This window comes from Rhinolophus ferrumequinum, chromosome 10 (assembly GCF_004115265.2).
Source record: "Rhinolophus ferrumequinum isolate MPI-CBG mRhiFer1 chromosome 10, mRhiFer1_v1.p, whole genome shotgun sequence".
NCBI lineage: Eukaryota > Metazoa > Chordata > Mammalia > Chiroptera > Rhinolophidae > Rhinolophus > Rhinolophus ferrumequinum.
In genome coordinates this window covers 7,232,537-7,256,914 of record NC_046293.1, presented here as the reverse complement: position 1 = coordinate 7,256,914, position 24,378 = coordinate 7,232,537, and the positions used below count along the sequence as shown (strand labels likewise).

At 42.5% G+C, this 24,378-nt stretch overlaps 1 protein-coding gene across 6 annotated transcripts in view; it reads right to left on the bottom strand.

The window, feature by feature from the left end:
* The window catches only part of MRTFA (myocardin related transcription factor A), a 176,907-nt gene that overhangs the window by 25,582 nt on the left and 126,947 nt on the right, over positions 1-24,378 (bottom strand). For all 6 annotated transcript variants that reach the window (XM_033116199.1, XM_033116198.1, XM_033116194.1 and 3 more), the window contains one exon: positions 13,393-13,458. In XM_033116199.1, the coding sequence (XP_032972090.1) occupies positions 13,393-13,399 (7 nt within the window). In that variant the 5' untranslated portion in view covers positions 13,400-13,458. The remainder of the gene's footprint in view (positions 1-13,392; positions 13,459-24,378) is intronic.

Genomic DNA, 24,378 nt, shown 5'->3' with positions numbered 1-24,378 from the left:
AAAAAGAAATAAAAAAGTGGCCTTACCCCGACTCCCACCAGGAAAGGCCAAGTGGGGAGTCTGGGTTTCCACCCTTGCAAGGCTGTAATGCAGCACCTCAATACCCCTGCCGGGGTGGTGTCAAAAAAGGCCAAGTAGGAAGCTGGGGCTTTCATTCTCAATAGCCAGTAACAACACCCCCCACCCCAAGGAACAAATGGAGACCAAGGGGGGAGCTTAGACTTATACCCCCCACACAGCAGTAATGAGGCATCCCTTCCCCTCCCTGCTGAAGTGATCCAGGGGAGGGCTGGTGAAGAGGCAGGACTTCCACCATGGTCAGTGATAGGAGGTCACCCTCCCCCACAAAAAAAATCTAACGCCATGTTATCTAAGCCCTGGAAGGAGAGGTTGAAAAAGTACTTAAAGAAATAAATGGCTGAAAACTTCCCAAATGTGGCAAGAGAAGTCTGTAGATTCTGGAATATGTAGATTCAAGAAGCTGAGCAAACCCCAAACAAGATAATCCCAAAGAAATTCATGCCAGGATTACATCATGATTAAACATCATGATTAAACTTTTGAAAACTAAAGACACAGAAAAAACCTGAAAGCAGCCAGAAGAAAAAAAAAGTTTGAATGACAGCAGATTTCTCATCAGACACCATGGCGACTAGAAGGAAGTGGCATATTTTTCAAGGGCTATTAAGAATTGTCTCTTGAGATCCATGTATAACCACCAGGGGAGTGACATAATCAGAACTGCATGGAGGGGGTTGGGGAGTTATTTTTAACTTGATGTTTTATGTTAAAAAAATAAAAGGAGAAGAGCAACCGGGGAACTGGCAATTGTTCACTTCACCGCCATGCCTACGCTCTCATGCTCTCCTTCCTGCATCCCCTTTGTAAGTTTGAATTTTTCAAACCCTTCAAAACGCCAAAAGAACAAATAATGAACGGCCCTATAACTTTAACCTAGATTCACCGTTTATCTGTCTTTTAGCCGTATTTATCACTCTCATTTGCACACAGGCACACACACTTTTTATTGTTTTGTTTTGTTTTGTTTATGGAATCACTTGAAAGTAAATTGCAGGTAATAATTACGACTTTTCATCCCTAAATTCTTCAGCGTACATTTCCTAAGAATAAGGACATTCTCTTACATAACTAAAATACCTTTATCACATGTAAGAAAATTAAGATTAATTCAATAACATAATGTAATCTACAGTCCATATCTAAATTCCCCAATTGCCCACAAAATGTCTTTCATAGCTGTTTGAATTTCCCCCCTCAATCTAAGATTTCATCTAGAGTCACCTCATTTGGTTGTCGCCTCCTGAATCACAGTCTAGAACAGTATTCCTACCTTTTCTGTTTCTCATGACACTGAATTAAGCATGTAAGCCAGGTGTCTCGCAGAAAGAATGTCCTGTATTTTCAATGTTTCCTCATGATTGGACTTAGGTTAAACCTTTTTGGCAAGAAGACTACACAGGTGATGTGACTTCTTAGTACCAGGAGGCACACAGTACGGTGTCCAACCACTGACGGTGCTAAAAGTTTGAAAGGTGACACCAGGGCATTTCACCCTTTGTAATTAATATGTAATCTGTGGGGTAACATTTCGAGGCCGTGTGAAAACCCTGTTCCCTACTCACTACTTACCTAATGGTTTTAGTATCTACTGAGGATCTCTGCCTGGAATCAATTATTACACTGGGAACTGAAAAAGAATTAGAACTGCATTTTTACAAGATCACTAGTAGTGAACAAGAGGCCATTTAGAAGAACAAAATGGGGTGGCTGGGTGAATCGTTGTGCTTTTAACATTCTCAGACCAGAGGACAGGAGTAAGCGTGGGCCAGCATGGGAGACTGCTCAGTTTGGGGCATGCTGAATATGAGCTGATTGTGAGACATCCTAAGAGATATACAAGTGTGGGGGGTGTACACACAGGTGTATCTATACATGTATACAGGTATATGTGTGTGTGTGAGACATAGTCTAGGGATAAGGTGATACAATACGTACAGACAGGTGATACGTACGTACAGAAGGTAATACTTCCCAGGATAAATCTTAAGGGAATCCCAGAATTTAAGCATAGGTGATGAAGACAGCCCAGCGAAGCTGCTACTGGGAGCGACTAAGCTTCCAGAAAAAGGATGTAGATAGAAAGAGAGATGTTAAGAAAGGGCAATCAGACAAAGGAAGGCTTATAGTTTCCAACGGATCACTGCTACTCAGGGCATGGCCAGTGGTCCCGGAGCTATGCCAGGGGCTGGTGGAGGCAGAAACTAACTGCAACAGGTTGAGGAGGAAGAGGTGAGGAAGTGGAGTCCACAGGTTTTATGTCCCCGAGGAGGTTAAGATGTGCCAGCAGTTACTTACACATTCTCCCAACAAGTATTTACTGAGAGAGCCCCCATGTGTCCGACCCTGTTTGTTTCGGTGCTGGGGTATCCACGTTCTCATGAAGCTGACAATCTAGTGAGGAATGACACATCAAACAAATGCAAGGCATGGCGACAGAGAGTAATGGGGCAGGAGCATTCCATACGGAGAGGCCAGGGAAGACTTTGTGATGTGACATCTGAGCAGAGACGTGGGGGAAGGGAGTGAACCCTGTAGCCATTTAGGGAAGAGCCTGCCAGGCAAGGAGAAGAGCAAGTGCAAAGGCCCTGAGTGGGAAACTGCCTGAGTGACAGAGGGACATGAAGGACAGAGTGGCAGAACACAGTGAACAGGGGAAGAGTGGGAGGAGACGGTGAGTGGGGCAGCCGCACAGGGCTTTGCAGGACTTTGGACTTGGCTCTCAGGCGGTACTAGAGGAAATGAAACGGGGAGGAGAAATGAAGTAGGATGTGCCTTGCAACTTTGCCACTGACAGAGAGGGTTCTGAGGGAAACACAGATAAAGAGACTTGCTGTGAATGATCCCCTCCATTCCCCAATGTTTGCATAGTGGGTTGGGAATGAGTTTCCCTGAGCTATAGCTTTCCACATTATATAGTGGAGAACTGACTTACCTGAAATCACACTCTAATCACCTGCAGAATAAAGACTAGACTCTGGTTCTTCTGATTTCAAAATTCAGCTCTTTTTATTTCTATACAGAGGGTGCCAAAAAAAAGTATACACGTTTTAAGAAAGGAAAAAACTATTACAATTACGCTGATGGTAACCACTTTGAGCACCTCTTGCAATTGCAGAAGTCAAACGTGACTTGTATTCATCTTTTGTTATTGGCATATAATGAGCATTACAATTTTAATACAGTTTTTTCCTTCCTTAAACTGTGTATGCATCCTCTGTATATTTCAACATAAGAGAGGTAGGAGGACCAGGTGGGGCTGGGAGAAAAGATACTTCCCTGATCAAGTATCTTTTCTCCCCCTAAAATGTAATTGTTAACAAACAAACAAACCCAACTGAGTTTAATCTGATCTTCTGCATTTTGCTCTCTTCTCCTGGCTATTCCTCTGGGAAGAAATGCTGCCGTGGCCTTTTCTCTAAGGCTGGCAATGGGACAGAAGGGAGAACTTCAGCAAACACCCAGGGGGCCACACTCTCCCATTCCTTTTCCCTCCCACCCTCTCCTGAAGGGGCCAACTAGCAGAAGGAGGCGCTGAATAATGAAACTCCTTCCAAAGTGACCTGAGTCTTTTGCCACATCCCTTGGCGCTGGCACAGAAGTTGGTCACACAGCTCCAGGCAGTTCATTAACTCTGCCAAACTGCCCCTGACACAGTCGTTCTGTGGCCACGAGAGAGGCGGCCAAGGCAGGCTCTTCCCAGCACTGGAGACGGAGGGTTCCTACGGTGTCTGTACCTAATCATTGTATATGACGCAGCCTCAACTGTCTTAGAAATTTGTCACCAACTCTTGAATTATGTGGGCAGGGCCATCCTCTATTTTAGAACTCCTGGGGAGAGGAGAATATCAATATTCTATGCCATCACTACAAATGAAAAGGGGAAAGATGCCAGCAGCCCTTGTCCAGTGTTTCTCCAAGTGCAGTTCAAGAACCATTTGCATTAGAATGTCTCTGGAGTGCAGACTCCTGGGCTTCAAGAATTTTGATCTTTAGTGAGCTCTTCAGGGATTCTGGTGCCACTAAAATTCAGAAACCACCGTTTCCCTAGTCCAAAAGTCAGAGGAAGAGTGACACTGCGGATGAAAATGTAAGGATTTTTTTTTTTTTTTTTTTTTAATGTAAGGATTTTTATTTGCTCATTCTCCACCACCAGGGGCTAAGTGACTAAAAAGTCCACCTAGTAAGGATTTGATCACTTTCTCAACAGCTTAATTCAACAGTTCAGCTCTGCGGCCCATGCCCACAAACGCAAACAGTTTAACCTCCTGAGCCCCTTTCTGGATCAGTGCTTTGAGCTGCAAAGCATGTATTTCTAAGGGCCAAAGATCAGGGCTTTGGGCCATTTTCCTCACACCCTGGCCATTCAGCAGGGATGGATCCCTATCCTGCTGTGAGAATCTGGGGCGTGGCAGTCACACTCAGTGGGAGGAAGGCAGCTCGGAGACAGAGCCCTTGGTCTTAGTACAGAGCTTACTGGTGTCAGCACAGGAAATGGGGAGGGTCACTTGCAGGCGGAGCGGGGAAAGGCAGAGGTGGGCCGAGGCACGGGTGTGTGTGAGTTCCACTAGCATCAGGTAGGTGATTTTTCTCAGGACTCTGTATCCATGCAGAGCAGAGGCTCTTGCCCTGGGACTGACTGTACCAGGTCTAGAGTGTCTGTGAACCCCTGGGAACTAGGCTGAATCCTGGGTGCTTGCTTGGGAACAACTGTCTAATGAGAGGGTGCATACGATTTTCTCAGGAGCAACAAGGGCACAAAAGAAATCAAAAACCTGATTTAACTACGGGTTATTATGACAGATGTGGAAACGTGCCCTTGGCCTTCAAGCCTCACAACCAGCAGACAAGAGCAGCAACTTGGAAGCAATTTTACTGGAGGGCTTAAAAACGACAAGGTTCCTCTCACCTTCACCACCAAATCACCTACCTCACCAACTATGGGCCCTGATCTGACACTGTTTTCAATATTTTCAAAGTTGAGATTTTGGTGAAAGTACAGCAGGCTATCATCATAAAATTCCTATGTCAGTAAGAACCACTAGGCTGTGACCTTCAGGAATTAGCATGAGGTTTGGAGCCAGAAACCTGGAAGGGATCTGCCTCTGTCTTTTAGTGGTGGTATGACCTTGGGCGAGTCACACATCTCATCACAAAATGGCAATTATACAAATTACTCTGATGACTGTTAGCTTTAAGTAAAGTGAAAGTGCTCTGCTAGAAGACGCTCTGTTAAGCTTGAGTTTTAACTTTCTTTCTGAGCCTTCCTCCTTCTGACGGACACAGCATGTGTGTGTGGAGTCAAAAGCTGAGAACTCACTGGGCCTGACTTTCATTTTTTGTCTGTTTTTAGCTGACACACCAAAATGCCTACACAGATATCCTGCAACAAAGACCATTAACCAAAGAGTTGTGTCAATATTTCCAAAGACTGGCCATGACAATGAAAACCAGAAGAAATAAGTTCATGTGAATCAAAGAAAGCTTGGGTGGCGGGCTATGAGGAAGAGACCACACATTTTGGGGCAAGCAAGGATCCAAATGAAAAGTCAGAAAACGTGCTTCACACACATCCTGTTTTGGTACTCAGGCTGCCACCACCCTGTTTTTGCCCCAGGGCTGTCACCCCCACCCAAACTGGCAGGAAAGCGAACTATCAAGAATGAATACACGAAGTGAAGACTCCAGGATGCTAAATCTTTATCTTTCTAGAAGTGGGAGCTGCTTCAGTGTTGCGCCCTTGACCCATCGACAGCGAAAGAGACTCAAAACTGGGAGAGAAGGTCAGTACACAATCTTGTGCAGCATGCATATCAACAGGTACAGTGAATTCCAAAAGGTTAAAATATCAGGGGTCAAATATTTGGCCTTCCAAGCTTCTCTCTGACATATATGCCAGCCATGTTTATACCTGGCTTTCACGCCATTGCCCAGTCAGTTAAGATTCCAGTATACATTCCTCGGTGAAGCACGCGTGCGTACACACACACACACACACACACACACACCCCACTGCTTCTTTCTGAAGCCCCATAATCAATATACCTAAGTCATCTGTTTAGATACAAGCTCCAAAATCACCTTTGCCCTTCTGCAGATAACATCCCACTAGGCTGAAGAATTTGAAATACCTACTATGGCCAGCTATCTATCGGGGCTCCCCTTGAGTGCATGATTCTTTAGAATTTATACTGTTTAGGTGAAATTAGCAGGTAGCTTCAACAAGTGATTTTATAAACTCCTTAGCTTCATTTCATTATCATGAAAAGAAGTTGGCCTTGGTATCTCATACATTTCAAAAACTAATTATTGAACGAAACTGAATACCTACTGTATCTTTTCGATATTGTACCAAGAACTCATACCGAGAAGACCACTTTTGATGGCCTGTTCAACAGAGCTCCCTACTGGATTCAACAATGAATATGCTCAGACTGTGAATGTCACCCCACTCTGGAGCCATTCATTGTAGGATTTGTTAGCAACTGGCCAAGGAGGAGGGGTTATGTTAGTCGCTGACCACTGAGGTAGGGACACACCCTCCAATGGCAGGACGAGAGATGAGGATGCTGACATCTGTCAAAACTGCAATGCAAATCGCCTGGGACTGGCTGGTCTTCTCCTGAGAGAGAAGAGAAGGTTCCTGAGGCCACAAGCCTAACACTATTCTCTCTCAGCTTCAAATCTAGGGATCAGGTTCACCCCAATCCTAGAACACACATTTTACAAATGCCATTTAATCTGGGGATTCAACTAAACAGTCACATTTCTGTACTGAGGATACATCCTCTCAATTAGGTGGGGTTCTCTGCTTCTTAATAAAAAGCTAAGTTGTATACCTGAAACCAATAGAGTGCTATATGTCAATTATATCTCAATTAAAACAAAGACAAAAAAGGAACCTAGCTCTGCCATCCAAAGATATCTATGCATGTAAAAGAGCCAAATGGATCAGTGTGTGAGAGTGAGCACCTGAGCGAAGCATAAGCCTCAGGGCATTGACTGCAGGGGGGCAGCAGCAGGCAGACTGCAGGGCTGGCTCCTTTTCTGAGCTCCTCCTGGAAAGGGGCCCTGGTCAGATCTTGGCCAAACTTCTTGGGTTCACAGGACAGCGGTTCAGAGACTACCACACAGAGCTTCTAGCAACTTCCAAGTGGACTGGAGCAAATGGGATATGACTGGGCCCGGTAAGGTACCTGCCCTCACCCTAGCACCCACACAAACTTATAATTTACAAAGTATCCGTTGAGACATGTGTCTCCGACATTTTAACACTTAAAAGCAAAGCCAAAGCATTTCCATGAAGCCTACAATTTTGTCATCTTAAATCTTTGTGTTTTTTTTGTTTTTTTTTTTTAAGGCAATTGTGCCTCAAAGCAGAGCATCTCACCTGCTCTAGAATCACTCCTGTATCCTCATAGGTGCACATTTCTGTCTCTTGGCAAGTTGCCCAGAAACAAAAAAACATTATTTCTAATCCAGCCATCTAACTGTTTTGTTTGTTTTAAGAGAGGTTAAAAAGAAAACATCTACTACCATGGAGACGGCAAGCTAATAAAATGACCATCCTGTTACTACAAGACCAAAGGGGAACAATCTTAAGAGAACAAAACCATGTTGGTTGGTGGTTCTTTGACTCTTAACAATTTTCAGTAATTGTTTTTGGATCCACAGGTAGGGAGGAAAGTAGAATTAGGAGGATTTTATTTATTGAAAAACAGCTCCTGTTCCCAAACACTGGTTATGACAGAAATGAATATGTATACATACTAAAAGCTGCTTTCAGATTCACAAGATGGCAGATCCCAGCTCAAGCTCCTCTCATTGTTAATGACAATAACAATGATTATATTTCAAAAGCATAAACAACACGTCATCTCACTATGTCTAAACTAACTCTGTGGGTAGATAAGATGGGTTATTATTCATATTATAAAGGCTGAAGTTGAGTTCAGAAAAGTTAATTCAGTTGCCCAAAGTCGCCTTGCTCCTAAGTGATAGAGTGAGGTCTAAAACTCCACTAATAAACTAGCCACCAACCACATGTGACCATTTAAATTAATTAAAATTAAACTAGATTAAAAATTCAGCTCCTCACTCAAGCTGGTCTCATTTCAGGCCCTGGAGAGCACGTGCCCAGCGGTACAGAACATTACTCTTCACTGCCGACAGTAGCGGTCCACAACCTATTCTTCTGAACTCGTGGTAACTTGGGGAAAAGACCCCGTGGCACCCCAGTCCTTAATAAAGATGGGCTGATAGTGACAAAGTTAAATCACAGCCTCTTTCTAATGACAAGAAACTGAAACTTCAGGAGGTTGGTTTACCTTTTTAGAGATTACAAAATCATCAAGATTTTAAAAGATCTTTACCAACGCGGATTTGATCCATATGTAGTCAGGAAAGAGAATCTTAAAACTCAGTTTGTACATTTGGTGAAGAGTAATATAAGTAATAATTCCCCCAGTTACAAATAACAAAAATATTATTAGGAAGAATTTTAGCTTCAGAGGAAAAGGGATCATAGTAATAAATCCTGACACAGCCATTAAATAACCTTTCAGAGTTTAGAATAAATTTCTTCTTGGTGTGTAGAGACTGCTATAGTCAGATGAACAGATGTGTCGCTAACATGGGGCCCCATAAATGACAGCTTAGATTAACTATAGTGCTACAGCTGGGCCACCGTCTGTGTAGACCCCCTAGCTAACACTGACAGCTGATGCAAAGGGATCAAACTGTAGAACTGAAGGGTGAGGGAGTCAAGACGTGGCAAAGCTTATTAAAAATACAGAGCTGTGTAAACTCATGACATGAAGCGACTCTTTCCAGTTTCAACATGAGATACACAGGGCCCCCTTAGACCTATGAACAAGTCAAAACTAGCTGGCCAGCGGTCACTTTTTCACTTAGCAACCTATCTGAGCACCTTTCAGGGGTCAGTACTTTGGACAGGCCTGTGGATGGACTCTACCTGGCTGTCCTCACCCTTTGGATTCTGCCAACCATTCAGAGGTGTTACCATTGACACTGGCTGAGTGCATAGAAACACTATTTAAAATGAAAAAACAAGCTCATTCTAGAAACAGAGCAAGGTCCTTAGAGTATCTGTAAGACAAAAATAATGATTTCTTCACGTGCTTGCCAAGGTCTAAGGTTTTCCTACTACATGCACTTGGGGAAAAATAAACTGCAGGTTAACTGTAGTATAAAAACATGCTACTCTGTGCTTTTCTCAAGGATTCACAACTGAATAACAAAAGGTAGAGGAAGAAGAGACAAACAAGGTTCTTCTCTCACATCCAGAAAGATTACAGGAGACTTTTCTCATTTGTCTGGGTCAGGAGAACTTCCAGGTTTTCCTTTAAAAGGTTATTCCAATGCAGCAACTTTCACTGCCAGAACATTTTTCTTAATTTTCACCTTAACCTTATAACCTTGTGCACCTTTAAATGTCAAAGAGAAAGGCTGTGGGGGAAGATTTATTTGAGAACAAAATGCATCACACGTGACCCATCTCTTCTACGGGGCGTCATTCTGGGTACAGCAGCATTCCTGGTCTTCATCTTTGGACTTACACACCAACTTCCTGTCTGCACCATCTCTCCTCTCCCTCGAGACATGCAGAGCTTCGGCCATCATTAAGGAAAGCTTAGGGCCTGGAATATGTAATCCTTTGCTCTCTGGCACTCTGTATTTGGTAGGGTTTAAGTGGTGTTAAATGAGACATATGTTTACATGATGAGAATGAAGGATTCTGGGAAATGATCCTGTTTAAAAATACATCAGAAATCAACTTCTATACCCCATAGTTTAGATGCCATGAACAGAGCTTTTCAAGCAGCAGAGAGACATGTGTAGGGATTGGGACAGTATTTAATCCCCTGAACTTTAGGAAAGGCCACCCCCAACTCTGAATGATATGCTAACACATGAACAACCCTGAAGGCAAGAGAGCCACTGAAGACACTGCACCCTGTGATGTCAGAACGCAGGCCAGTCCACGTGGGAACTGAGTGTGAACATTCTGGGAAATGACGTGGGTGGGGCTCTCTTCCCACAGAGAGAAGACAGGGACGAGAAGGATTTGATAAACGACATAAACACATACATGATGAGGCAGAATAAAGCCGTGACAACACTGCTCCTCTTCCCCAGTTCGAGGGCCCCACCTGCTTCCTAAATTGTACAACAAACTTAAACATAAAGGCACTTTTCAGAAACTCCTCAGGAATGGGAAGTGGACACTTCAAAACATGTGTTACTTTTTCAGGTCTCCAAATCTCCAATCGTCAACAACAACGTGGGGGTCATTTACAATTTGCCCCCACCACTGCTCCTATTTTCTTTGAAAGACGTGGCGCGGAGGGTGAGAAATGGGGTTGGTGGAAGATGACAGGTGGGGATGTCAGGGAGGTGAGTACTGGAGATTACTATAGGAGCTGGGGGAGCAGGCACAGGACGTGGTGAGGAAGTAGGCATATCTACGGTGTGGGGGGCTGCCAAAAAATGGGCCTCGTCTTTGGGAACTCAGGACCCTATGTGTGTACCACCAGGTATGTAGGTGAGCAGGGGACTTCCCAGGCCTCGACCTTCTCTCTCATATGCTAAGAGTTCACCACCTACTTCCTTCACTAGAAAAGCAGGAAGCCAAGACTGTGTCCATAGGTGAAGGCGGCTCTTGCTATGAGGGAAGGTGCAGTATTCTCATAGGAGCAGGTCGTCTCTGTCCCTATAGGAAGGGCAATTATTCTCGGTTCACAGATACAGAGAACAACCCAAAGTACACAATTAGATATTCAGAACATTTTAGAACCTAGGCTCCTGACACAACAGGAATGTTGTTTCAAATTCCATGCCCAGAAATCCCACAAGTTTGCAGCACTGTTCTGGAGTTCAGAGCTGGAGTGTTCTGTAAAGCACAACACTGCCCCCGTCTCATCACATTACCCATCCACTGTCCAGGCCATCTGCTCTGCTCTTTAAGGGCTGGGGTACCTTTTCTGTCTGTCACACACACACCCTACACCCCACACCACACATACTTTACAATTGGTTGTCTTCATTCATTCCTTCAGTGCCACGCACTGGAGACAGAAATATACATAAGACAGTTTCTCCAGGAACTCACAGTCTAGTTGGAGAGACAAACATACAAGCAAATAACTGCAATAACTGAAGCATCATCTGTCTTAGCAACATGGACTATTAAGCAAGGCAGCTTGTACTCACAAATCCTATTAAACAGTGATCGCCAGTGACCCCTGCGATCAAATGAAAGAGGAAGAAGAGTGCAGGGCACGTCTGCACGGCTCTGAGACCCTGACATACTGCAGACCCCCAGAAGCAGCATGATGCTCTCAGAACTAACACTAATTAGCGTCGGCACCCCACGGATCAGCACTGATTTGCTCTTCATTTTGTATTTGGGTAAATTTGAGCCACGCAGATAAACTGTTAAATGTCTTGAGGACCGGTACCATGCCTTGTGTTTCTTTCATCTCTATAGCATCTAGGACTGCCCTGGGTACAAGGTAGAGGCTAAACACATGACGTCCTTGGTGAGAGGGACAAGTAGATGAGACTCTCGGTAACTTGTTCCTCTACCAAAGTCTGCAGATTGGCAGAGCTGGAGGGTTCTGTAAAGCACACTGCCCTCTCTACCTCATCACATTACCGATCTGTTGTACAAGCCATCTGCTCTGACACTTTAGGGTTGGGGCTGGGGAATCCTTCACTGGAGAGCCAGAAAAGACAATAGCACAATGTAGGTAAATGGATTGGTAGTTAATTGCAGTAAACAAAAAGATGAATTTGAGACGTAAGTCCCCTGGCTGATGCTCAGGATAAAAATAGAGCTCAGACTCAGTATACTTGCTGTAGGGTTCTAGCTCTTAGAAATGGACCTGCCATTACAATGACATAAATCAAATCCCACCCTCACTTGCTTAAAAGCTTTCAACGGCTTCCCACCTAAAACAAGGGCCTCATTCTGGCCCCGCCCGCCTCACCAATCTTAACTTGCCCCTGCTCTCCTCTCACTTACCAGGCCCCAGCCACACTGGCTTCCTGGAGGCTTTCAAACACGTCAGGCTCTTTCCTGCACTAGGCCCTTACACTCGTTTTTCCTTCTCCCCGGGCCCTTTTCCCATTTCTGAATGGCTAACTTTACCTCATCCTTCAGATCTCAGCTCAAATATTGCCTGTGCAGGGAGGCCTTTCTTGATCATCTTATCCAAACTGACCCCAGGTCATTCCTATGACTCATTAACACACCAACCAGTTAGTTTACTTCATAGCACTTACCATACTCTGAAATTATCTTGTCTATTTATTTGTCCCCTCGTTTATTATCAGTATTCTCCTTCTAAATATAAAACTAAAACAGGAGCTGGATGTATCTGGCTGTATCAGTGGGCACATACTATGTACTCAAATATTTTGAATGAATGAGAATTAGGAAAATACAGTGACAGTCGGTCAGCAGGCACTGAGTTAAGGTGAAAAACATCAGTTTTCCCAATATGAAGTTGAGAGTTGTTGTACAATTTCTTTTTTTTACTTCATTGGGGTGTATCCAAGTAGTGATAACATACAAAGAAAAGAGAAAGAAAAGGGAGAGCCTAAGCTCTCTGCTGTTGACTTAAAAAGAAAGTCAGAAAGAGCAAAATCTTGCTGGCTCCAGCTTCCACTCAGTTTGGAATGCTGTTGGTATTAGAAACACATTTTCTTACTCTTCTAACAGATTCCAAGGTCAGTTTCATTTCTCTCTAAGCGAGGTAGTCCTGCACCCGCTATGGCCAGCTCTGTGACAACCCATCTTAGCCTCCATTCAAGCACACTCACACCCAGGCCAGCCTTGGGATATCTGAGGATCTCACTCTAAATAAAACTGTAGTTGATTCAAAATACCAGGTGGAAAAGGGTTTTCTCTTCCCAAGAAGTTGAACACTAATCATAGGCATGAAGTGGGTTCTTCCTCACAATATCCCAGTTCAAGATCTTCTCCTCCTACAAAGGGAAGTGTAACAGGGCGTAGAAGCCCTTTTAAAAGTACAATTCCACAGCTAAGGATGATTCAATGGCACTGTTAAACCCAATGCTGTTTGTTTCACTGAACTTGATCAATGAGAGCAGTTATCTTCACTATTAGTGGCTGAGAGTCCCTGAACTTGGAAAAGCACAAAGAAGAGTGAAGGATGAAACCTGTCGCCCTTGTTTTCTGTTGGATGCCTTTCAGGGCACAACGGGTACCCACACAACCATGCCCTAAAAACAACTCTGTCGAATGCTGGAAGAGCAAGTGGTACTTACGCGGCATGATCCCTTGGCTCACCAGTTCTTCCCGCGTCCGGCGCTGCTGGAGCTTCAACTGCAGCACTGCAGGGCAGCAAAGAGAGAGGGGAGACGAGGGCTCAGTCGGGCATTCCACCACAAAAGACACATTTTCAAATACAAAGAAAGTCTCAAAACAGAAGGGTGTAGTGTGAAAGGATCCCTGTGAATTGTAACTGTAATTGCAGAAGTGGCCCGATACAGCAGGGTTTCCGTATTCTGCTGTGGGCGGCGAGAGGAAGTTGCGAAGGGTCTTGCAGGGCGATAACAATCCACAAAGTACCAAACTCTTGCCTCTTGCTCAAAACCTCCTACAACACTGTCCTCCTCCTAAAGCTCAAAAAATACAAATGCTTAACTCGAAGAAAATATAATGAGGACTACTACCCAGCAGAAAAAGCTTCCTAGGTGTTCTCCACTTTCTTCCTGGTAGCAAATATTTACCACCGTAAGTATAGTGAATGATACAGCTATTCACATAGATCAGGAAGTATTGGTTATTTGTAAAACCTTTTCACCTGTATCTAAAAATCTTACCTATTTTCACCAAGGAATGCGTTTCTCTGGAGCAGAAAATATTGTACCACTAGTGTTAACTCTTTTCTTCCTCTTCTTCACTTAGAGCCTTTTTGTGTTGAGGTGAAACAACCAAACTAGATGATTCAAAGAACATCCGGGCAAGGGGAGGGGGACAGGTATTTCACCTATTTCCACTCTGGCAACACCACTTAATGAAACAATTTCATAGGGAGTTTTTTTTTTTTTTTAAAGATTTTATTGGGGAAAGGGAACAGGACTTTACTGGGGAACAGTGTGTACTTCCAGGACTTTTTCCAAGTCAAGTTGTTGTCTTTTTAATCTTAGTTGTGAAGGGTGCAGCTCAGCTCCAGGTCCAGTTGCCATTGCTAGTTGCAGGGGGCGCAGCCCACCATCTCTTGTGGGAGTCGAACCAGCAACCTTGTGGTTGAGAGGACGCACTCCAACCAACTGAGGCATCCAGGAGCTCAGCAGCACCTCAGCTCAAGGTGCCGTGTTCAATCTTAGTTGGGGGGGGCGCAGCCCACCATCCCTGTGGGAGTCAAGGAGTCAAACCGGCAACCTTGTGGTTGACAGCCCGCGCTCCAACCAACTGAGCCATCTGGCCACCTGGGAGCTCAGCGGCAGCTCACTGACTTCATCCTAGTTGCAGAGGGTGCAACTCGCTGGCCCATGTGGGAATCGAACTGGCAGCCTTCGGCATTAGGAGCATGGAGCTCCAACCGCCTGAGCCACCGGGCCGGCCCTCATAGGGACTTTTTTAAAGTTAAAAGTCAACGCTCTCTATTTCAAATGCCGATGACACCTACCAGGTATTACCACTGCACTCCATGGCCTGCATTCAGAGGCTAGGTTCAGAAATATGTTGAGAAAATGTTCAGAAAAAGAGGGTTAGGGAGGCTCCCATGGCCAAAGAAAGTCCCTTTATATGCTAAGTCTCAATGATAAGGTCCCGCAAGTCACACCCGAGGGGAATTGCATCTATTAGGAATCATATTACCCTACTATCTGCAGATTTTCCATCCACAGAGCAGGTTTTAAGAAGGCCTCCAAGAATGGCAGACCCACAACTAGGCTCCTCTCTCAAATTCAGCAGGTCCAAAGTAGAACCTGTCTTTCTCCTGAAAACCTAATCCACTTCCCATCCTTTTCCTCTTTAATAGTATCATAGCCTCTCCTCAGTACTAACAGGAACATTTTTGAGCTAACTTCCTCTCCTCCACCTCCTCACTCTCCTATTTTATCAAGTGTACTGCACACGTTTCCCCATGTTGCAGTGACAGCTCACTGACTTGCATCCTTCCCGGAGCTGTGTCCCTTCTAAGCCACCCCAATGAAGGCTGTCCAATCGACTCTTCCTTGAGTACCATGTACCTTCCCGACTCCTTATTCACTTCCCCTGGAAATGCCTACCTCTTCACCTGACCTTTCTGATTCACTCCCCAGCATTCAGAATTACTCTAGGCCTCCTGTGAGATACCTTTTATCTGACATACAAAGTACAGTAATAGTTTGTCCTGTGTAATACTTAAACCCAAATGTATCTTCTCTTGCCTACCATTTCATAAACTCCTGGAGAGCAAGGACTATATCTTATTAATGTATGCCTCCCCATAGCACTAAACACACAATAGGTATTTAATAATTGTTTCTGAATTGAACTGGGTCTCAAAATGAGGATACACACAGTCTAAGAAATCTAATCAAGAGATTATTACTATGATCATATTTTTCTTTCTCTTTTTACAAATTAGCACTGTTGAAAAGAAAGCTTTGGGCTGACCGGGTGGCTCAAGAGGTTGGAGCGCCCGAGCTCCTAACACCGACGGCTGCCAGTTCGATTCACACATGGGCCAGTGAGTTGCGCCCTCTACAGCTGGGATTGTAAACTGCAGCTCTCAATGGAGCTGGGTTGCTGTGAGCAGCCGGAGGTTGGTGCAAGCTGCTGCGGGCTGCTGTGTGCCATCATGAGCGGCCGGTGGCCAGTGTGAGTGTCCAGCAGCCAGTGTGAGCTGCCATGGGCTGCTATGTACTGCCGTGGGCTACGGTATGCTGCCATGAGTGGCCAGTGGCCAGCATAAGCAGCCGGCAGCCGGCGAGAGCTGCCGTGAGCTGCTGTGAGCAGCCGACCAACAACCAGCAACCGACTGCCCCAGCTGGGGGCAGCGCAAGGCTCATCACACCAGCATGGGCCAGGGAGCTGTGTCCTACACAACTAGACTGAGAAACAACGGCTTGAACCGGAGTGGGGGGGGATGAGGCGGAAGAAAGGGGGAGAAAAATAAGAAAACAAAAGCTTTGCAGAATAAAAGAGATACAAACAGCAATAACCACCTACTAGCTAACATTTATAAAACATACGCTCTGTGCCAGACACCATTCTGCGTACTTTCATGTTTTAACTAATTTACTTTTCATAATCCCCCTATGGAGACAGACAGGTGTTATTCCTATTTTACAGGTAAGAAAAATGAGGTCCAGAGAAATAAAGTAATTTACCTAAAGTTATCCCACTAATAAGAGGTGTAACAGGATTTGAACCCAAGCATTCTGATTCCAGACCCTGGGCTCCTCACTTCTCAGCTTCTCTAGGGTCTTTTGGAAGCCTGTGCTGCTAAGATAACAGACATGGAATGTGACCACCTAGGTTCATTCTCTGAGGAGAGAAACAAAAGGACTGAGGAAAAGAGATGGTTCGGGCCAGGGTCAAAGGAGTCTGGGTGATCAACTTCAGTAAAATAAACCTAAATTAATCTAGAAACTTGATTTCAGAATAAATTATAACCATAGATCAGCAACAATAATTATAATAAAATACAAATAATAACAGAAGTCAACTAGTGTTGCTGTGTCAGCCCTATGTTAAGTGACTGACATGCTTTTAACTTATGTAACCCCACCCCCACCCCCCAAAAAGGCCTGTGAGGATACAGTTATTACTATCTCCACTTTACAGATGAGGAAACTTAGGATTTTGACATTTTTAAAATTTTGCCTTAGGTCCCATTGCTCACAAGGATTCACACCCAGGTCTCTGTGACTCTAAAAGTTGGGCCCTTACAACTATCGCATGTGTCTCCTCGGAGGAAAGAGAAAGGCTGGGCAGGATAAAGAGGGAAAAAAGGGCAAATATCTGTCAACTTCTATAGTGTTTCTAAGGCCCAGTGTAAGATAAGCTATTAGAAAGTGACTGAATAAATTAATTTGATTTCAGAGAATAGGGAAATCTAATGTAATTCAATAAGTCTGAACACTTCAAAGAAACAGGAACTAATGAAAACTATGGCTATTATTTAAGAATAATTTTGAAATATCAATCAGCAGCCCTCCTAAGAAACCACACACAGATGAGCCGTAGGAATGTATTAATTAAGCAAGCTGCTTGTTTGAAAACTTCGTGCTTCATGAAATCAAAACTTCACGTCAATGATTCAAGATTTTTATAGAGAGTAAAGGTCTTTTTTAGCTTTTATCTTTAAACAGCTCTAGTTCAAAGAGGAAAGTTTACCTAATAAACCTTATCCATGTCAAAAACGAAATGAAATTAAAGTTATTCGAAAATTCCATACTGCTCCTCTCAGCAGCTGACTCCAAATTCCATGCTAATCTGAAATCTGACGAAGTTCTCCATTCTAGTAACAGAACTGCCCTCCATCAGTGTTATCTCGGGTATTGCTACAACTTGATTGTAGGTCTATACTGTTTTACACATTGCAGAACCCTCTCCTACTAACTCCAACAATCTTTATAAGGAGGGGAAAAAAAGACCTAAGCAGTAAGCCTAAAATTATGGTAGTCCACCTATGCTTTATTTTGTAGTTTATCTGTTTGCCTGTGTACATATATAATGATCCTTCTAAGACCTTCATTGACAAAGAAATGGATATTTATATGACTATCCTCTTTCCTTAGTCTATCTTAATTCCTCTTAATTCTAAACACTCTTAAAAAATGCTTTTATGTTTCTGACCTTAGGGATTATTCATTTTAGAAGAAATCATTTAATAACTCACTTTCAGTAAATAATATTAAGAGCCATATGTTCTGTATTCACTGCAAAAGGCACCCAAATCAGGAGTGTATTTCAGAGGCCATACATTTAATGCACAACCACCCTCACCAAGAAACACCTAACACTAGTTCAAATGATTATTTTCACAGAGTGTTAGACCAAGGAGATTCAAAAAAGTAAGAATTCGACAAAATCTCTCTATTAATCTCTCAACATTTTAGATTTTCCTCTCTGCTCCCCAAGTCAATAAAAACAAAACAAAAATACCTATTTGTGTACAAGCATGAGTGTTTATACTTTCACTTACTGAATTCCACAAAATTAATATATCAACTGTTTTGAAATGGGTCTGTGCAAACCAACCTATATATAGATAATAAACAGATGTTTTTAAAACTGATGGATGGTGAACTAACTGAGTTTCCTGCCAGAAAAGGATTGGAATAAAAAGAAAAGAAACTGCACTATAAACTGGGGGACACTGGGTTCTCCACTCCCCGTGGAAATTATCAAGTTTTCCACCTGTTTCAAACAAAGGCGATCGGTTGTTATTTGAATAACTGGCTACTTAAGAAACCAAAGCAAAGGAATGAACTTCACATATTTCTGCCCTGTAAGACCATGGAAGTATGTTGATGGCATTCGAACGGTAATGCCCAAGAACTGGACAAATCAAACAATTGGGTCAATCAGGGCTGGGAAAGAAAAAAGCCAAAATAAATGGTGTGTTCTCAAGCCCAACTCTGCGGCTTCCACTGGTTGGTAGTCCTGAATTTCACTGGAAAGGGCGCTGCACAGCTCAGTAAGTTGTTCTACTTTATTCATAGTTATCCATGCCTGATTCCACCAAGGCTGCTAGAACAAGGAGATGAAATAGAAGTTAGGAGGGAAGTAGAGAAGAACATGACAGGGGACTGGCGTGAAAATGACAGCAACAGACCAGAAACCCTCCCTTTGCATCACGCTTAGCTCATTAAGACCTCTTCAAGGGAGGCTGTGACTATAGGGACATTGCATTAATATCAGCCCTAACTCAGAAACACTGACAAGTCTTTTTCTAATTTCTGTAAATTTGGATATGAAACTTTACATCAAACCTAATCAAATGAGAATGAATTGGCTACCGCTTTTCAGACTATTTATGTTACAAAAGGCTCCAAAACAAACTTATTGACAAATAAGAGAAGTACTCCTTGACTAGAAGTTACATGCTACTCAAAAAGTACTGTGTTAGGAAAATCAATGAGGTTTATATGCTGGAGGAGACCAAAAAGCAAACAAGCCTTCTTAAACATCTTTTTTTCCCCTCACTCCGATATTCAACTCTAACCTATGGAGGCTCTCAAACTTCAGAGGAGGAAATTGCTAGCCAGAAAGACTGACCTGACTGGAGTTAAGTTTGAAAACATCAGTTTTCCAGTGACCCTCACACTAAAACAAAATATTAAAATAAAAAGCCCCACTATACTAGAAAATAAATTAGAAGATGTCATTTCTGGCATTCCTGAGATACAATACTAGAGGATTTCCCCATTTTATTTTAATTAAATTTCATGATGCTTACTTCAGTGACTTAGAATAAGGAATATTTTGGCTTATTCCCTTAGGAATCACAATCTACCTCACTCTCAATAATGGACAGTAGGCAGAAAATCACAAGAATACCATGACCTGAACAACACACTCCACCCAGCAACTGCAGAATACGTAACCTTTTCAAACACACAAGGAACATTCTTCCAGGACAGATGATATACTAGGCCATAATACAAGTCTCAATAAATTGAAAAGGATTAAAATCATACCAAGTATGTTCACTGACCATAATGGAATTAAATTAGAAACCAACAACAGAAGGAATTTCGGGAAATTCATAAATATGTAGAAATTAAACAACACATTCTTAAAGAGCAATGTGTCAAAAGAGATACAAAATGTGATCAAAAAATATGGCAAATGTTTAAATAAAAAAATTTACTACAGTAAAAGACACATTGCCAGTAATCCCCTTCAAAAGACTCCCCCTCGCTTTGAACACACTTATTCCATTGTTCTTTCCACTTTCTGAAGCAGTTCTGGAAGTCCTCTTTCGTGAGTGTCTTTAGTTGTGCTGTCATGGCTGCCTCGATGTCCTGAATCATTTTGACTTTGGGAAAGAGCCAGAAGTCATACGGTGAGTAAGGTGAATGAGGACACACCATAATGTTTTTATTTGACAGAAATTGCCGTACCAGAAGTGGTGTGTGATACGGAGCGTTGTCATGATGGAGGATGATTTACGGCACACTTGAAAACACACCTTCTCTCTCAACCGTAGCTCACACCCAACTGACTGCACCAAACAAGTTGAAAGTTGTTCACACTGTTACTAAGGTTCGAAGCACCACTTTCCATATTGAAGATCCCTGCCTTGCTGTTGGATGGCACTCGGCAGCAGCAGTCACCATATTTTGTGATCAAAGGCTCCGTGTCACACATTGCTTCTGGTACGGCAATTTCTGTCAAATAAAAACATTATGGTGTGTCTTCATCCACCTTATTCACCAGATCTGGCACCGTGCGACTTTTGACTCTTCTTTCAAAGTAAAAATGACCATGAAAGATAAACATTTGGAATCGATTCAGGACATGGAGGCAGCCACAACAGCACAACTAAAGACACTCACGAAAGAGGACCTTCAGAACTGCTTCAGAAAGTGGTAAGAATGATGGGATAAATGTGTTCAAAGCAAAGGGGAGTATATTGAGGGGGATTAATGGCAATGTGTCTTTTACTGTATTACATTTTTTTTATTTAAACATTCACCGTATAGTTTGATCACATCTTATAATACAAAAATCCTCAACAAAATACTAGAAAATAGAAGCCAGGACTACAACCAAATCTTCTGTATCCTTGACCTTGTATTCTTTCCCCCATCCAGTGATTCTCAACCCTTACTTCACAAATCAAATCATCTGAGAAAGTCTTTACTTGGTTCAGAATGGGGCCTGGGCATCACTGTTTTTCAAAAGCTTGCCAGATGATTCTAATGTCATGCCAGGCTAAGAACTGATGCCCCATTTTGGACTACTTTGGACTAACTTAAGTTCACTTTACATTGGGAAATTAAACATGCTCCATCTATGTTTATGATACCAATTACAGATCATGTCAAGTAAATACTACTAAGCAGATCTAGTTAACTGCTTTAAAGCACATCATCTTTTGGTATGTACCGAACAATGATTCAATATTTTTAAGTTAAAATATTCATTATAAATTTATTTAAAAGTTTGTAATTGGAGGGAACTTTCATTTTCCAACACATCTCTTTCACAAAAATTATTTGACATCTGTTACTGATTTATCAAGGGGAAAAATGGCTAAACAACAACCTAATAAAGATATAAAATCTGGTATTTCTGGACTCACTTCTGTGAGTTTTCTATCTAAATCTAATGCATATGATAGGAGGCATCATCTTCTAAGTTCTCTTTTATAAATAACCTAGCACATTTAACAAATATTGTTCAAATTAACTTCAGATCGTACATTCTTACTCCAAATTCTGTTCCTTCTTAAGTCCCCAAAGCCTGATCTCCTCATAACCGGTACATTTTCCTCCTCATTAACCTTCAGGCACCAGTCCCAGAATAAATATGCAGATACAATTCAAGTCAGGTATAGACACAACTACCTCTAGCTTCAAACTGGAGACTGTTTTACTGGAAAGATCAGACAAGGAACAGTGTGGATTTTAGCCTTATATGAAGCTTAGCATGCTGATAATTAGAATATTCATCTTTGCAGCAGTGAATTATACCTATTTTACTGGTGTATTTTATACTTCAGTTTATCCTATACACCTGAAAACTCATTTAGTGACACCCAAATTGTAAAACCACACGACCTATCACTCAGAACCAAAGGCTATTCTCTGAACACTCAATTAGTTTCATTCTTAGAATGTGATTAAAAGTAGGCGAAGGGTCCTCCAGAAGAGGATATTCCTCATGTTCTGCTGCCTGGGTTACTTCACAGAATCACCACCAAAACAGGAACTGGGAGTCGGGATGGGGATAGAGTTCTAATCCATCCATTCTCTCATTCATTCATCTAACAAATATTTATGAGGCAACTATAAGCATACCTCATTTTACTGCACTTCGCAGATGTTTCTTTTTTACAAATTGAAGGCAAGACCCTCCACCAGCAAAAAGATTACGACTCACTTTATTGCAATACTCGCTTTATTGAGGTGGTCTGGAACCAAACCCTCACTATCTCGGAGGTCTGCCTGTACTACGTGTCAGGCACGGCGCTAGGTGCTGGATTCATCTGTGGACTCTGCTCACATAAAGCTTTTAGTCCATTGGGATAACAGACACTAAATCACATACAAATAAGTACAAGTTATGACCAATGTTTCATAAGAAAAACATAAAGGATGTTAGAGAGATCAGACCCTGGAATCCATAGTTTCTCCCCTTTAATGTTCTGCAATAACTTTTTACATTTCCTCTTTACTACTGTACAGTCAATTGTTTAAGATACTAAAAACTCCTTGAAAAACAGAACTCAGGGTAAACTAGAAATAAGAGGAGGCACACAGTTTCATTTATTCACTTTACAGTTATTTGCTTGCTCTAGGGGGTCACATAGTAGGTGGTGAGCACATCTATTCATCTCATATTCATGCCTGATTCAGCTCTTCCTTAGTTCCTTGTCAAAACTTTCCTCAGGCATTCATTCAAGAAATATGAGGGTCTACTCTACGTGCCAGACACTTGGCTTGCTGCTGGGGATATAGTGGTGACCAGACAGATAGAGTCACTGCCTTCAGTGGAGTTGCTACTTTCGTGGAGGAAACGACCAGCAAATAAGTACTTAACAGAGTGAGGAGTAGTTTCAAAGAAAACATATTCAGATACCACATCCCAAGTAAGTGGTTTGACTATTTCCCTGATTCAATTCATGCATTCAAAGATCTTTCGTACTCTCAAAACCAGGGCTGGGTGCTAGAGATACATATGTGAAGACACCGTTCTCATCCTCATGGAATTCTTACGTCTAATGGGAAGAAAAGGGACTCAAAATGAGTAATTACAATGCTACAGGAAAAATACTGATATCTCTAATACAGATTTTTACAGTCATACAGTCATAGGAAAATTCAACTTTAGCACACATACCCTACTACTTAAGGGTCCCTGCCAAATTCAAGGCATCTCATCTTATGTGTGATACACATGCATGCATAAATAATAAAAAGAAATGTTAGTTTCTTAAAAAACTGTAAAAATTCAAATAGTTATCTATTTTTTTAGGTGCCGTGGGAGTACAAAGGTGATACTACCCAACACTGGATATCACAAACAAAGAGAAACAAGCCCCTTGCTATGTGGGTAGAACTAGTCAACATATAAACTGGGCCTTAAAAGTATTTTATCCTCATGATCAGTTTGTATTCAAGTTTCAGGTAGTTTCTTGATATCATTCCCAAGAAGTAATACTCCTGTGGGCCCCTACTTCCTGTCATCTCCACAAGTCTTTCCTGACAGAGCCTAGATGTACAAGAGCGGGGTCTGGACCCTTCCTCCTTTCTGCTGCTCTTCTGCTTCCTGGTGTTCACTCCTTACCCGGTCCTACAGCAGCCCCAGAAGGTTTTCTCCTCCTGTTTCTTATATATAATCCCCTCAAGCTTTCTAAACTAAGTTTGTCTAGTCCTTTTCATGATTAATTTTCTTCCTTCACCTTGGGAAATGAGCCTGAATGGGTTAGCACAGTGTACACTGCACCAAAAATGTATTTCTGGCTTGTGCTTTTAACATAAACAACAGCAATTTAAAGGCCCAGTGTATTCTATAATTAGCCCTACCCTTAACCAGAACGGTTTACTGTCAACCTATGATTTCTGGGGAAACAGGCAAGCATTGCATATTGGGTTGGTTATGTGAATATTATATAAGTTCCAAGTGAATGCAATACACTTATAGAATTGACCTTGAAAGGGAGACCAAAGAACATCAAAGAAAGAACCAAAAGACAGGGGTTCCAGTCCTGGTTCTGTTGCTACCTAATCAAGTCACTTAACTTATTTTAGCCTTGATTTTTCTCACTGTAATACAATTTGGAAAAACAATCCTTGCCCTTTGAAGCTCAAAAGAACACAATGTATATGAAAAGCGCTTTACAAAATGATAGCAGAATATAAGTGTTTCATTAGAGGATTTTATATGAGAGAGCTTCTGTCTAGGACAGGAGTAAACACCTGGTAATCTGGTGCCACACCTGCCAACAAGATGCTTAATCCGCAAAGTAAAAAGGCCTTATAGCAAAACATCCTTATTTACAATCAGATCTCAGGTTGTTCTGGGACAGGCACAAGGGGAGGAAGTTGGAGGAGAAAGATGGCAGTGAGGGGAGGGAAGGG